The sequence below is a fragment of the Suncus etruscus genome, chromosome 18 (assembly GCF_024139225.1).
Source record: "Suncus etruscus isolate mSunEtr1 chromosome 18, mSunEtr1.pri.cur, whole genome shotgun sequence".
Classification (NCBI taxonomy): domain Eukaryota; kingdom Metazoa; phylum Chordata; class Mammalia; order Eulipotyphla; family Soricidae; genus Suncus; species Suncus etruscus.
The window spans coordinates 17176626-17191591 of record NC_064865.1 but is presented as its reverse complement, the minus strand read 5'-3'; the positions used below and the strand labels follow the sequence as shown (position 1 = coordinate 17191591).

The 14966-nt window shown below is 47.4% G+C and overlaps 2 protein-coding genes and 2 non-coding genes across 7 annotated transcripts in view; 1 reads left to right on the top strand and 3 right to left on the bottom strand.

The window, feature by feature from the left end:
* The window catches only part of TCP1 (t-complex 1), a 130514-nt gene that overhangs the window by 560 nt on the left and 114988 nt on the right, over nucleotides 1-14966 (bottom strand). For all 4 annotated transcript variants that reach the window (XM_049765353.1, XM_049765354.1, XM_049765355.1 and 1 more), the window contains exons 2-12: nucleotides 10081-10209; nucleotides 7684-7769; nucleotides 7190-7318; nucleotides 6201-6298; nucleotides 5342-5452; nucleotides 4892-5073; nucleotides 2379-2505; nucleotides 1655-1830; nucleotides 1190-1313; nucleotides 723-915; nucleotides 451-614 (exon numbers count right to left, since the gene is read on the bottom strand). In XM_049765353.1, the coding sequence (XP_049621310.1) occupies nucleotides 451-614; nucleotides 723-915; nucleotides 1190-1313; nucleotides 1655-1830; nucleotides 2379-2505; nucleotides 4892-5073; nucleotides 5342-5452; nucleotides 6201-6298; nucleotides 7190-7318; nucleotides 7684-7769; nucleotides 10081-10144 (1454 nt within the window). In that variant the 5' untranslated portion in view covers nucleotides 10145-10209. The remainder of the gene's footprint in view (nucleotides 1-450; nucleotides 615-722; nucleotides 916-1189; nucleotides 1314-1654; nucleotides 1831-2378; nucleotides 2506-4891; nucleotides 5074-5341; nucleotides 5453-6200; nucleotides 6299-7189; nucleotides 7319-7683; nucleotides 7770-10080; nucleotides 10210-14966) is intronic.
* Nucleotides 999-1130, bottom strand: LOC125996858 (small nucleolar RNA SNORA20). The gene has a single exon (XR_007491522.1). It is a non-coding gene; the product is annotated as a small nucleolar RNA SNORA20 (small nucleolar RNA).
* LOC125996878 (small nucleolar RNA SNORA29) lies at nucleotides 5535-5673 on the bottom strand. The gene has a single exon (XR_007491540.1). It is a non-coding gene; the product is annotated as a small nucleolar RNA SNORA29 (small nucleolar RNA).
* Nucleotides 11025-13930, top strand: MRPL18 (mitochondrial ribosomal protein L18). The gene is made up of 4 exons (XM_049765470.1): nucleotides 11025-11148; nucleotides 11643-11826; nucleotides 12613-12844; nucleotides 13708-13930. Exons 1-4 carry the CDS (start codon nucleotides 11097-11099, stop codon nucleotides 13786-13788), a joined length of 549 nt encoding a protein of 182 aa, XP_049621427.1. The 5' UTR covers nucleotides 11025-11096; the 3' UTR covers nucleotides 13789-13930.

The window sequence follows — 14966 nt, the reverse complement described above, 5'->3', positions numbered from 1 at the left end:
GTTGAATCCATCAATGATGCCTATATGTAGGGCTGAAGTTCCTGTAACTTTTGTGGAGAGATCAATGTACCAGTGTTTCTGTCCCTTAAATTGATTAAAGCACCACAAACTTCTATGTGCCAACTCATGAAAAGAAAAAGCACACAAGGTCATGGACTATCAGGTGAAAAGTGGGGAGAGGATAGCCATGGTTTAAGACACCAACGAGGGCCGGGCGGTGGCGCTGGAGGTAAGGTGCCTGCCTTGCCTGCGCTAGCCTAGGACGGACCGCGGTTCGATCCCCCGGCGCCCCATATGGTCCCCCAAGAAGCCAGGAGCAACTTCTGAGCGCATAGCCAGGAGTAACCCCTGAGCGTCACAGGGTGTGGCCCAAAAACCAAAAAAAAAAAAAAAAAAAAAATAAGACACCAACGAGTCAGGGACAAGACAGACAAGGACATGCTTACTTACCATTTCAGATTTTTGCGCTCTGGGTTGACCTGGGCCTCATTATGGAAAGCTCTCAGTTTTGCAACTAGGTCTGTGGAATCTTGAGCTGCATTGACCGCTAAAGTGTTTGGAATAACCAGAAGAGATCTGGCAAATTCTGCAATAGCTAATTGTTCCCGAGAGCCCTGAAAACAAGATAATGTTCTCAGTAAGAGAAAAACTACCCCAGCTAGCAGGTGAAGAGCAAGCAGAGATGAGAGTAAAAAGCCATGTACACCTGCCCCCAATCTTACCATGCTTGTGGCATAGTTCTCCAGGTAGATGGAGAGGGCTGCCTCCACTGCACCCCCACCAGGAACCACAGATTTGGACTCCAGCACTCTCCTCACCACACATAGGGCATCATGTAAAGAGCGCTCCATCTCATCACACATGAAATCATTTGCCCCACGTAAGATAATGGACGCAGATGAGCGAGCTTTAGTGCTGCAGAAAAGGGCAAGTTCTGCAGTCAGTCCCTGCACCAAACTAAACCACCATAGAAACCCCCACTTCTTTTGGACAGGCCGTGATGTGGAGCCCATGCAGAGGGGATGAAAACAGTCACTTCACCCCCATTTACAAAGGCCCTAAATGTCACTGTATCCCACGCGTATAACTACTCAGATCACCGCCAGACTGAGCAGTAAATTAATGGGAAAGTATGTCTGCATTCCAATTAGCATCAGTACAGCTTTCAAAGTAATCGAGTAGACCTTACTTCTTGATCAAGATCAGCTCATCATCGCAGATTCTCTCCTGCACCACCTCTTCTGCTTGACCCAACATGGAAGATTCAAAAGTTTCTTCACCTTCCAAATTGGCCAAGGTTGACAGAATCACCGCTAATAAGATAATGATAAGACTTGTAAGCATTTTCTCCCATCAACATTTAGATTCAGAAATATTCATGAAAGTGATGTATAACAATTTAAGTTTTAAAGCTAGATGTAATGCCTGCAGAAAGGTCTGGCATTTATGTCCATGCATTGATCCCACTTGGTGTTCCTGCAATCAGTGAAGGCCCCATATCCTATAAACCTCCAATTTTCAGGAAGTTGAGTGAGCAGAAAGCTCAATGGGCATGGTATATGTGGCCTTTATCCTCATTATATAGTCTCAAAGCACTGCTGGGTTGGACCCAACACAAACAAGCCCTTCCATGGAGCACCAGGAAAAGTCCTACCTCCAGAAGCTTTAGCGATGCGCTTCAGGTCCCTCTTTAAGACTCTTCTGACAGCCATGGAGCCTGTCTCCACAAAATACTTCAGACACATGTCGTCAATGCCGCCAGTGGTGAGGATTACATTGGCTCCTGTGGCTAGAATCTTCTGGATCCGCTCCTTGGTAATGTCTGATTCTCTATAGAGAGAAAAGTACTTAAAAGTTAGCCTGTGTTTGTATACCATTGCTCCAAGTTCCACTCTCCCTGCCCCCAATTCAAAATAAGTAGTATCAGTCACGGTTTTTGTCAAGTTAGAGAAACATAGGTAATTTAAATTTCCAACTCTTCTCTCCCACAATTTGAAGTTCACATCAGTAGATGTGGGGAAAAATGAAATGATCACAGAATTCCAAAGTTCAACCCTGGCATGCAAAGGCCCCTCAACACTCTACTATAGCAAAGATCATTCCAGATATATGCCAAAGATATCAAATTTTCCTAGACACCTAAGGAATCACCTACTCTATGGTGGTTCTTCACCTACTCTAAGGAAATCTAGAAACAGTCCTTTCAGAAGTCTGAATATGGCCAGAGACAGTACAGTGGGTAGGGCATGTGCTGACACATGTCAACCTGGGTTCAATATATGCTCCCACACCCTGCCAGCAGCCACTGGATCATTGCAAAGCATGGTCCCAAAACACAGGAAATAAACCAAAAAGTTCCACAGCATGTGTCTACATACCTTTGTCTGATCTGGTCTAGTTTTTCAGGATCCGAGATAACCACCTGCACACCAAGTTTCATTTTTGTTTTCTGCAGGCTAAAGTCAAGGCAGGCAATCTTGGCATTCACTATTCTCTTGGGCATACCTAGGGTTGAGGAATATTCCAGTAAGTTCCTTTACAGGATTTAGAAAATTTAGACATTATGTTTCCGATAAAAAAAGTTGGGGAGGGGCTGGAGCAGTGCACCGCTGTACTGTAGGGTGTTTGCCTTGCACGACGCTAATGCAGGATGGACCATGGTTTGATCCCCTGACACCCCATGTGGCTCCCCCAAGCCAGGAGCAATTTCTGAGCACATAGCCAGAAGTAATCCTTGAGCGTCACCGGGTGTGGGCCAAAAACCAAAAAAAAAAAAAAAAAAAAAGATTGGGGATCCCAACACCCAAGCAAATTAGACCTATTGATTGGGATCTGCTTTAGACTTCTGGGGTCTAATGATGTTACACATGAATTATGCAACAACCCTCTTTTGTTCTCTTTTCACTGGGAAAACTTGTTATAATTTGATCCCTCATAGATCTGTAAACAGGCAAATTTTATTTTGGAGCAGGGATGGTTTGGGACACTGCTGGTAGTGCTTGGGGGAAGAGGGTTCTCCCAGCAGTGCTCAGAGAATCTAAGAGGAACTGAACTGTAGGAGGCTGCATGCAAGGCAAGTGCCTTCACCTCTGTATTATTTCTTCAACTTAGATTTTGTCTAACTTTAGAAACTTTTGGGGGGGGGGGGGGGTTCACACCCGGCAGTGCTCAGGGCTTACTCCTGGCTCTATGCTCAGAAGTCGCTCCTGGCAGGCTCGGGGGAATCATATGGGATGCCGGGATTCAAATCACTGTCCTTCTGCATGCAAGGCAAATGCCCTACCTCCATGCTCTCTCTGGCCCCTAACTTTAGAAACTTTTAGTGCTAGAAAAATAGGGGCCGGCGGTGGCGCTAAAGGTAAGGTGCTTGCCTTGCCTGCGCTAGCCTTGGACGGACCGCGGTTCAATCCCCCAGTGTCCCATATAGTCCCCCAAGCCAGGAGCAACTTCTGAGCACATAGCCAGGAGTAACCCGAGCGTTATCGGGTGTGGCCCAAAAACCCAAAAAAAAAAAAAAAAAAAAAAAAAAAAAGCTCAGACACATCCTTTTTTTTGGGCCACATCCGGCAGTGCTCAGGGGTTACTCCTGGCTGTCCGCTCAGAAATAGCTCCTGGCAGGCACGGGGGACCATATGGGACACCGGGATTCGAACCAACCACCTTTGGTCCTGGATCGGCTGCTTGCAAGGCAAACATCGCTGTGCTATCTCTCCGGGCCCTCAGACACATCCTTTACAGACTCATCCCTACACTGATTCCTGACACTGTAATCCCTTCATCCTCCAGAACACAGGAGGAATATGTTGGCACCAGTCCCTAGGCTCTCTGAATACTATTTGGGAGATCTCCACACCACTTTTTTCTTTACTGCCTTATAATGCACATAATTCTATTTTTTTCTTTTAAGGGAACTGCCCACAGCATGTAGTTTACCTTTACCTAGGGCCCTTTTGTTCAAGAGCAATTACATGCGTAATTGGGTAAAATAACCTGAAGATGATTTTTTTTTTTTGGTTTTGGGTCACACCTGGTAGCGCTCAGGGGTTACTCCTGGCTCTATGCTCAGAAATCGCTCCTAGCAGGCTCAGCGGACCGTATGGGATGCCAGGATTTGAACCATTGACCATCTGCATGCAAGGTAAACTGCCTTACTTCCATGCTATCTCTCCAGCCCCGATGATGAAGATGAACTACATGTGGCTTAGGAGACAAATTTCAATGTACTGTATTTTCCGGCATATAAGACGACCTTTGAAACAAAAAAAGTCAACCGAAAATCAGGGGTCGTCTTATACGCCGAGTATATCCCGAAACGAAAATTGTCTGAATACTGCCACAAAACGAATTTTCCAACTCGATCCTGCACCAATCACTGCAAGGCTGCTCAGACCGTCTCTCGAACTCAGCCAATCCAAGCAGGCTTTTTATGCATGCAGATTAGACAATGTTCTGGACCCGAATCTACACTGTCAAAAGTCTGCTCAGATTGGTCAGAGTCAGAGAGGAAGTCTGACAGTATAACCTTTGAACCTTTGCTTGTTGTGATTGGCTCACTGTGGTACATACAGTTGCAGCACAGGAACCTTCTGTCTGATACAGCGAATATAGGCCTAAACCTATGGGGTTTTTTTTTGTGGTTTTTGGGTCACACCTGGCAGTGCTCAGGGATTATTCCTGGCTTCAGGCTCAGAAATTGCTCCTGGCAGGCATGGGGGATCATATGGGGCACCGGGATTCGAACCGATGACCTCCTGCATGAAAGGCAAATGCCTTACCTCCATGCTATCTCTCTGGCCCCCCTAAATCTATGTTTTAACTGCAAAATTAGGTCGTCTTATACTCCGGAAAATATGGTAAGTACTTAGTTTGATGGGAAAAACCGGAGCCTTACCCTGGGATCCCACCACACAGTTGAGTGCGTAGCCATTGATGAGCAAACTCTCGCTCTGACTCCTCCCGTGTGCTTTCAGAATATTCACAGAATTGACTGGATAGTGAGCCTGGCCTCTTACATCTGTGTATTTAACAGCTTGCACGGCATCTACCACCATGTTGGCAAAGAAATCACCATTTCTACATTGAATTAAGGAAAACAACAGTATGGAATAAACAAAGGGTATTTAAGAAAACTAGGGTTTTTACTTTCAGCAACTGCAAAGAAACATGTCAAGTCCACTAAGAGCTGCTAAGGTGGTGATTTCCCACCATCTGCCTCTCTTATTTGCATCAATCTTAAGTCACCTTTCCCCACAAAATCGTAACAGACAGTAACAACCTGTAAACTAAATCACCAGGTGTGCACCAATAATGCCTAAACTTCACCGGAGTAAGAAAAGGATACATTCCAATGATTTTGGAAGACATGGAGGTCTTAGCTGCATTAATCAGGCAATCCCTTCCGAGCTCATCTGTGTTAATAATTAGGTTTTCGTTGATGTAACGTACTGCTTCCCTGTTTAAAGTTTAAGGGGGGAGAGTAGACTTTAGACAACTTGAAAATTTTATACACAATTACATTTTTATCAACTGCATCAGTTTCTCTGTTCAGCCATTTCATATAGGAGGAGGATACAAAGAAATCCTCCTTCTTCAGATCACGGCCATTTTACTCTATCCCACAAGCATAGCCACTAAAATCTATCAAAGGAGAAAATGTGGTAGTCAAGTGGGAACAAAGAAATGCTGGTCTGACATCTTACTTCAAGTATTACTGCTTAAATGCTCAAATGAAAATATTTCCAAAATAAAATTATAGTCATAATAAAACACTTGGGACTGGTGAGTTTAACAGATTAAACAGAGCAACCCACACACAACAGGGAGAAGCTGCTAAGTCCAAACACTTAGGGAAATTACAGAGTTAGAAAACAGGAGTGATGGGGCCGGAGAGATAGCATGGAGGTAAGGCGTTTGCCTTTCATGCAGGAGGTCATTGGTTCGAATCCCGGCACCCCATATCCCGTGCCTGCCAGGAGCAATTTCTGAGCCTGAAGCCAGGAATAACCCCTGAGCACTGCTGGGTGTGACCCAAGAACCAAAAAAAAAAAAAAAAAAAAAAAAAAAGAAAACAGGAGTGAGGGCACAGGGAGTTTTATCCCTACCCCTGTTCCACCCCCATCCAAGCCTGGTCAGTCCAGAATAGTTAGGGAGTACACAAGCTTAAATTCCAAAAATGCTCTTTACGCAGAAAACAATCTTACTTGCAGGCAAGTCGATAGCCACTAATAACTGATGTAGGATGGATTTTCTGTTTGACCAGCTCATCTGCATTTTTCAGAAGTTCTGCTGCAATAATAACCTGTGGAAAAAACATTCATTGGACACTACCCTGACATTTACTGTGCACAATGCACAGGCAAAATTACCAAGAGGTCAGGTTAAGATGTGGCACCAGTGGCCCGAAAGTTATTAGGAGTGATGACACTGAATGACTCAATGTAATTATTAGTGTGTTTTGTGTGCAGTGAAAAAGCCACACAGGAGCAGACACATTTCTTGCCAACTTAGTTGTCTGATACAATAATAAGTAGATCATGTTATCTTTAAAGTGCCTGACTGAGCATGAATACTTCATTATCATCTGGCTCTTTATTTTTTTTAAACATTTAAAAACACTTTTAAATTAAAATTATTTCTTTTTTGGGGGGGCAGAGCCCCCAACAGGTGGGTAGGTCATTTGTCAGCATTCCATATAATCCCTACGAGCCTGCCAGGAGTGATTTCTGAGTGCTGAGTCAGGAGTAACCCCTGAGGTGGAGGGTGTGAGGCCCCCACACAAAGAAAGAAACAAAAAACAATCATAACTGGGCAAGAGCAATATTAAGTGGGTAAGGCATTTGCCTTGCACAAGGCAGACCGGGTTTGAACCCCGGCATACAATATGTCCCACTGAGCATCACCAGGAGTAATTCCTGACAAAGGAGTCAGGAGCAACCCCTGTGCATTTCTGGGTGTAGCTCTCAAGGAACTAAACAACTAAAGGGAAAGAATGATAACACAGTAGGTTGGGGGCTTGCACACTTGACCAGGGTTTTCCCAGAACAACCCCCTGAAACTTTTAAGTTTAGTCTGGAAATACACATATTTCCCCACAAACCGATGACGATCACTGCAGAGTCCCAGTTCTATGTTCCTTCCATGCCTTCACTGTTTCTCATTTTGGGAAAATCAGTCTTTAGCACCAACGCACCACTGAGGTTGTTCCGTCTCCCACTTCTTTGTCCTGTAGATCTGCCAGTTCACACAAGACCTTGGCTGCAGGGTGCTCCACCTCCAGTAACTTCAGAATGGTGGCCCCATCATTAGTGATGGTGACATCCTGGGCAACATGTGGGACAACAAAGCACAAATCATCCCCAGACAGGACATCCTGCTACCCAAAATACACAATATTCATCTTTACTGCAGCACCCTGGCTCAATAAAAATGAAGGGAGCTAGAGAGATAGCACAGAAGTAGGGTATTTGCCTTGCAAGCAGAAGGACAGTGGTTCATCCCGGCATCCCATATGGTCCCCCGAGCCTGCCAGGAGCGATTTCTGATCATAGAGCCAGGAGTAACCCCTGAGCACAGCAGGGTGTGAAACAAAAACAAAACAAAACAAAACAAAAAAAACTAAAGAACCCACATATAAAATACTGAAGGACTAGTTTCTTATAGAAACAAACTTATTAGTGCACTTACACCGATATCATCCACCAACATTTTATCCAAGCCAACGGGACCAAGGGAACTTTTCACGATATTGGCAATGGAAGCTGCTGCCATAACTGTAAATAAAATAACAAAAATTAGAAAAACACACTCCAAAGAGGAAGCTCCAAATCTGAATTTTCCTGAACTATAAACCTGTTCCCCAACTACTGGAAGAAAAAAAGTGATTAGAAACGATTTGCAAAGGAGATGTCCAATATGTTTGTTCATTTCAGAACAGAGCCAAAGGCATAAAGCCAAGTAGTCCAAAAACAAGACACTCACATGACTTTAAATTCCTAGGTAGGGGCCGGAGAGATAGCACAACGGCAAGGTGTTTTGCCTTGCATGCAGGACGGTGGTTTGGTGGTTTGAATCCCGGCACCCCATATGGTCCCTGGAGCCTGCCAGGGGCTATTTCTGAGCGTCAAGCCAGAAGTAATCCCTGAGCGCTGCCCAGTGTGACCCAAAACACCAAAAAAAAAAAAAAAAAAAAAATTCTAGGCAACTTTGATAGTCTTTAAAATCTTTAGTCTTCTGGAGATATTAGTTAGTTCGAGGTGGTCAGTCCAGATTTGACAACCAGCGCAGCAGCGCACCGCCAGGAGCATCCACACTGGGGTGAGGCACGCAAGCTCAAAAAAAAAAAAATTCTGGTGGCTGGACAGATAGCATGGAGATAGGGCGTTTGCTTTGTATGCAGAAGGGTGGTGGTTTGAATCCCAGCATCCCACTGGGTCCCCTGAGCCTGCCAAGGAGCGTTTTCTGAGTGCAGAGCCAGGAGTCATCACTATACGCAGTCGGATGTGACCCAAAAACAAAATCAAAACAAACAAAAAAACCTCTAAAACCTTGTTCTTTTGAGCCAGACTTGGCAATACTTGGGGCTGCTGTTTTGCATTTAGGGCTCATTCTTTTTAGAGCTCAGGAGACTATCTGGGGTATTTGGAAATTGAACCCAGGTCAGCAGCAACTGCAAGGTAAATCAATCCCTTACTGTATGTACCATCTGCTCCAGACAATTTACTTTTAAATTTGGGAGGGAAACGGGCCGGGAGGTCCCTGAAGCTTGCCTGGAGCGATTGATTTCTGAGTGTAGAGCCAGGAGGAACCCCTGAGCTCTACTGGGTGTGACCCAAAAACCAAAAAAGAAAGGAAAAGAGATTCAGGCCACAACAGGCCAGTGCTTAGGAATCGACACTCTAGGCAGTGCCCAGGGACCTCAAGCGCAGTCCTCACCTAGTATGCCTGGAACCCAGAGTCCGTCTTATGCCAGAGAACTTCAGGGATAAGGTCTCTTTGTATTTAGGACAAGGCTTTTTTTCCCCTTTCATTTTACCCATATTTTGCTGGGCCTATGCGAACAACAATTACCACTCACATCCTTATTACTCTATTTTTGTTGTTTGTTTTACCACCGTCCTCCTGCATGCAAGGCAAATGCTCTACCTCCACGCTAGCTCTCCGGCCCCTACTGTATTTTTCTAAACTCTTATTCTTTAAAAAAAACAACAACAACAACAACAACAACAAAAAACCAGAGAGAAGAGCTCACTAAACTTTACTTCAATGAATTCAATGTGAGTTAATAGTTTTCAAAAATACTTTCCGGGGCCGGGAAGGTGGCGCTAGAGGTAAGCGCCTTGCAAGGGCTAGCCAAGGAAAGATCGCGACCGCGGTTCGATTCCCCCGACGTCCCATATGGTCCCCCCAAGCCAGAGGCGATTTCTGAGCGCTTAGCCAGGAGTACCCCTGAGCATCAAACGGGTGTGGCCCCCAAAAAAATACTCTTTCCGTTTACTGGCTTTCTCTTCCCTTGCTGGCTCTTTCTCTTTTTCCCTCCTTCTCTCTAAAAAAGGGAAAAAACACTCTTTCCTTTCCCATCTCTTTAGTCTTTCTTTCTACTTCCTATTTAAAAAAAATGTTGCTTTTGGCCTTCCTAAAAATGTATTATGATCAGTTATGTTAACTCTGTAATGCATTTTCTTTCTTTCTTTTTTTGGGAGGTCACCCCCCGCAGGGCTCAGGGCCTCCTCCTGGCTCTCTGCTCAGAAATCGCTCCTGGCAAGCACGGGGACCAGACGGGATGCCGGGATTCGAACCACCGTCCCGCGTGCAAGGCCAACGCCAACCTCCATGCTATCTCTCGGCCCTGCATTTTCTTCAAATGAAAAAAAGAGCACTGTCTTCCTTTGCAGCCCCAGGATAGGACTCGGGAGCCAGCATCAGCTTCGCCATGCCCAACATCTGCAAGCGCTTGCAAGCGCCGCTTTCATCCCGCTGCACGTTGCGGGCGGCGTGCCGGGGCGGGGCCCGCGCTCGGGCGTTAGTGAGGCCCGGGCCCTCGGCGCACGTGCCCAGCCAGGCCAGTGGCCTGCGCGCCCTTACCGTTCTGGGAGCGGATCGCCTCCCCGGTGCTGCGGTCCCCGAACACGGACAGGGGCCCCTCCATCTTCGTGGCGGAACGCGGACGGGAGGTCGTTAATTACTAGCGCGGCGGACCACGGGAGACGCGGCAGGCTGGGCGGCGGCGTGCAGCGGGTCCGAGAGAAGAGTCGCCGCCGCGGGTGCTGCCGGGAACAGGAAGCGCCGCTCGCCAACGCGCTCACCCCTCCCACCCCCGGCCGGCCGCGGAGCATGGTGGGAAAGAGCTGCTAGGCGGACGGCGGAAGGCGGGAGCCGCGCGCCGGAAGCGAGCTCAGCGTACCGTCCAACCAGAGAGCGCATGAGGAGGGCGCGCGGGTAGGAGAGCGGAAGTTGGAGTCCGGAAGCCGATGAAGAGGCGGAAGTGGGGGGTCGCGCCTGCGCACTTGCTCATTCTAGTGCTTTCTAGAAAAGGTGCTTGGTCAGTCTGTATCAGAACAATATTGGTCACAATAGAGCGGGAAGGCAACTGAAAACTACCACTTCCGTCTCCACCTTTATTCTCCGTGCACAGCTAGTGGTTGTAAGGGGATCGGACAAGGACCACTTTGGGCGTAGAAAATGCTCAGACTTGAGAGAAAGGGACCTCCCAAGATGCCGGGCCAGCCCCAGTGTAGGCCACGCCCCTACACCTAAGCCCCGCCCTTATCCCGGGTATGTGAGCTGATTGGGTCCCTCTAGCGGCCACGTGACCGAGTTCTAAAAAATGATTGGAGCAGGGGGCGACCCACGCCCAAGCCCCGCCCTCATCTTGGTTATGTGAGCTGATTGGTTCACTCTACATGCCACGTGACCAAGCTGTGCGAATTGATTGGAGCAGTAGAAATGATGGACGCTTTGGACGGCCACTCAGCAACGGTGGGTCCCGGTGGTTCCGGGTCGACGCTTGGGCAGTGCCTTGAGCCAATATGGCTGCGCCCAGCAAACCACACCATTTCCGGTGAAGGAAGGACTGTCCTGGTTCCGCGGTCCCCTCGGTCATGGCGCTCCGGGCGCGCCTCTGGGAATTGCTGCCCGTTTGCAGGAGCCCCGGTAATTCGTCTTTGCTCCCGAGCTCCGACGTGCTCGGTTCTGCGCGGTGATCTTGCGCCCCTGCGTTTCGTGTCGGTGACCCGGGTCTGTCGCATGCAGCCTGGTGACCGCGTTCGCCCGAAGACACCCCGGGCCTGCACTGGATGATCCCCTTCAGAACCTCATTCATGGGGCTGGAGAGATTGCACAGAGGAAGGGCGTTTGCCTTGCATGCAGAAGGACGGTGGTTCGAATCCGGGCATCCCATAGGGTACCCCGTGTCTGCCAGAAGCAATTTCTGAGCAGAGCCAGGAGGAACCCCTGAACGCAGCCGGGGGTGCCCCCCCTCCAGTAAAAATAAATAAAAAGAACAAAGCACAACCTCATTCATTAGACCTACTGTCTCGGTTCAGGACGCAGAGCTTGCCACTGCAGGGCTGGGGAAGGAAGGGGACAGCACCCCATATCGGTATTGGGGTGTGTTTAATGAAGGTCCCTGTGTCTTCCATCCTCAGGACAGGGGGCGGCGCTGGCCTCCAGTTCCAGGCTGGCCGCTAACCCTGCAGCGGACCCTCAGGAAAACGGAGCCGTGGCCCCTGAATTTACCAACCGAAACCCTCGGAACCTGGAGCTCTTAGCTGTGGCCCGGAAGGAACGGGGCTGGGGGACCGTGTGGCCCTCCCGTGAATTCTGGCACAGGTACGGTACTGCCCCTTGTTGGGCTATTCTGGGGGTGCCACCACAGCTAAGGCCCGACGTTACCCTGCTGAGATCAGTGCAGCAGGTGGTCTTCACACTGGGGAGGCCTTGGGCCATACATACCACAGCTATGCTGGGGAAGGCCTCCGTGGACTCACCTTAGCCCTCCTGATGGGCATCATGTGCCAGGCGAGTATCTCCACTCCTTTGCTTTCCTTGGATCTTCCCACCTAGTTGACTGAAAGGTTTTTTAAAATGTATTTTCACGTAGGGTTCCTGGGATTTGTTAACAACAGACGTTGAGTGTGTATAACTATTGAATCCTTTTCACACCTGAATGGCTACATTTCAAAACTGGGAAAAATTAGACAACTGGCCTTCTAGGTCCTTTAATTCAAAGGCCTCTTACAAGAGACAAAGAGAAAACCAGGTCACAGCTTAATAAGACTGTTGCTAGTGGAGGAACTAGCGAGGGAGCCCATGACCCAGGCATGTACCTGGAGCTCAAGGAGCAAAAGCAAAAGTGGCCAGGGATAGCAGGATCATCTTGTAAACCAAAGACATTTACACTTTTGGTATCACTACAGCCAGAAACCAGAAGCAGATTGAAAGTTTGAGCCTGAACTATTTGTTTTCATTTGGAGTAGAGAAAAAGACCTTAGGAAATCCAGGATTGCAATGGGTTGAAGTCACTGGAACAGGCATTTTGGTCCTGCCTTCCCCTAAGAGTAACTCTCTCAGGACTTTCTTCAGGACAGGGGACAACAGTGTTCTCTTCTTCTGTAGGCTACAGATTATAAAGACTCAGCATCATGTAGAAGCATTCGTTGAGCACTGCAGCGGTCAGGTGGTGGTGTCGGCATCCACCCGTGAGTGGGCAATCAAGAAGCACCTTTATAGCACCCGGAACATGGTGGCCTATGAGAGTGTCGGTCACGTGCTGGCCAAGCGCTGCTTGGAAGCAGGAATCAACTTTGTGTTCTACCAGCCCACACCTTGGGACACAGCGTCACATTCGGTGATTTGGTTTCCATGTACTTATTTAAGCTGGCTTGGTTTTTCTTGATGTTAGTCACAGAAATGAGTGCATGGAAGGTTGTGGTTACCTCAGGGCTGCCTTTAGGTCATGACTTAACACTAGATCTTCAGTGAGCAGAGGCTGTCTACCTACCAGGAGCAGTATGTAGGAAGTCCTGTTTCTGGAGATTGGCCTCCATTCCCCTTCTTGATTCCAATATCTGCCATGCTAATCCATTGCATTGGTGTTTCTCAACCTTTTTCCTACCAGGAAAAACCCCCACATTTTTTTTGTTTGTTTGTTTGGTCTTTTGGGCCAAACCTCTCAGTGCTCAGGGGTTACTTTCCGCCTCCTTGCTCAGTGTCAGGCTTGGGAGAACCTTATGAGATGTTGGGTATCGAACCTGAGTCAGTTGCATGCAAAGCAAGCACCCTACCTGCTGTGCTATGGCTCTGGTCCATCAGGGCACCTCCCCTTCTGACCTTGTTTCCTTTCTGTGGCCCTGTGTTCCTATTGGTTTCTCCCCCTTGTAGTGGGCTCTTATACCCTGCAGTTGAGAAAGGCTGCATTATTTCAATTTGTTCCCTTCAGTTTATCTGTTCACTGAGGGGCCAGGGAGGTGGATTAAAGGGCTGATGTGCCTTGGCATTGGCGCCAAATGGACTCCAAGCACTGAGCCAGGAGTAGCCTTTGAGCACTGCTAAATGAGTTTGTGGGTGCTCTGGGATCATCAGTTTGCAAAACTTTGGAAGGAAGCAGACAGAAAATGTTATTTTTCTAATTTTTAGAAAGGATACTCACTGCTTATTACCTTTACACTTGTGCTGGCTTAATCTTTTCCTTTCCCCCATCTTTCGAACCAGTTGAAACGGCTACAGAATGCTCTGACAGAAGGTGGTCTGGTGCTTGAGGAGCCTCGAAGAATCTATGAAGGAAAACCGTGAAAGCAGAGTGACGGATGAGTAAATAACTCAGCTGTGGCAGTCCTCAGAAGAACCATTACAGGGGCCGGAGAGATAGCATCTCGGTAGAGCGTTTGCCTTGCTTGCGGCCGGCCCAGGACAGACAGTGGTTTGATTCCCGGCATCCCATATGGTCCCCTGAGCCTGCCGGGAGTGATATCTGAGTGCCACTGGGTGTGACCCAAAAACCAAAAAAAAGAAAAATAAAAAGAAGAACCATTATAAAGCTTAACAATTAGTTTAACAGAATCTTATTATTTGTAATTAATATTATCCTAATCCTTTCTTTAAAATTGGTCCATTTGACCTTTTCTTTCACATAAAATTATCTGAGAAAAGCTGTTCAGTTTTAACTTTTGAAAGACAAAACATGTTTCAAAGAATAAAGGTGTGTTATGAACTCTTTTGTGGTTATGTGAGATTTTTCTTTGCTTTTAGGTTTATGTAAAAGCAGGTTACTGTGCCTAGCTCAGCATTGGTTTTTATAAAAGGCTCAGGGTACAGAAGTATTTTTTTTTTTTTTTGGGGTTTTTGGGCCACACCCGGTAACGCTCAGGGGTTACTCCTGGCTATGTGTTCAGAAGTTGCTCCTGGCTTGGGGGACCATATGGGACACCGGGGATCGAACCGCGGTCCGTCCAAGGCTAGCACAGGCAAGGCAGGCACCTTACCTCTAGCGCCACCGCCCGGCCCCACAGAAGTATTTTCAATAGGAAATGTAATATCTAAATTCTAAGCCATCTTAGTAATGTGGCGATAGAAGGCAAATTCTGATTTGGCTCCTGGAATCTCTAGGTAGAACCAGGTTAGAAATTAGAGGTGCTCAAGTAGAAGCAGATGAGAGTGCAAGGACTAAATGGGTGTCAGATCTATGAGGGGGGTCAAGAGGGAGGCGGAGCTTCAAGTTCCTTCACCTTCAACTCAAGCTTGGGCAGATGGTGGCTGACACCATTAGTAGTAACTTCTGTTTTCAGACAAATGTGAAGAGAAAGAACCTTAAGCAGTAAAAGTGGCTTCTAAAACATTTCCCCCCAATTACCACTCCCACGAAAGAACACAATTATATATTGTAAAAGTATTGTATAGTGTGCATACTTAGGATGCTACTTTTGTTTTTTGAAGCCATGTTCCGCTGTGCTCAGGGACTACTCCTGGAAATG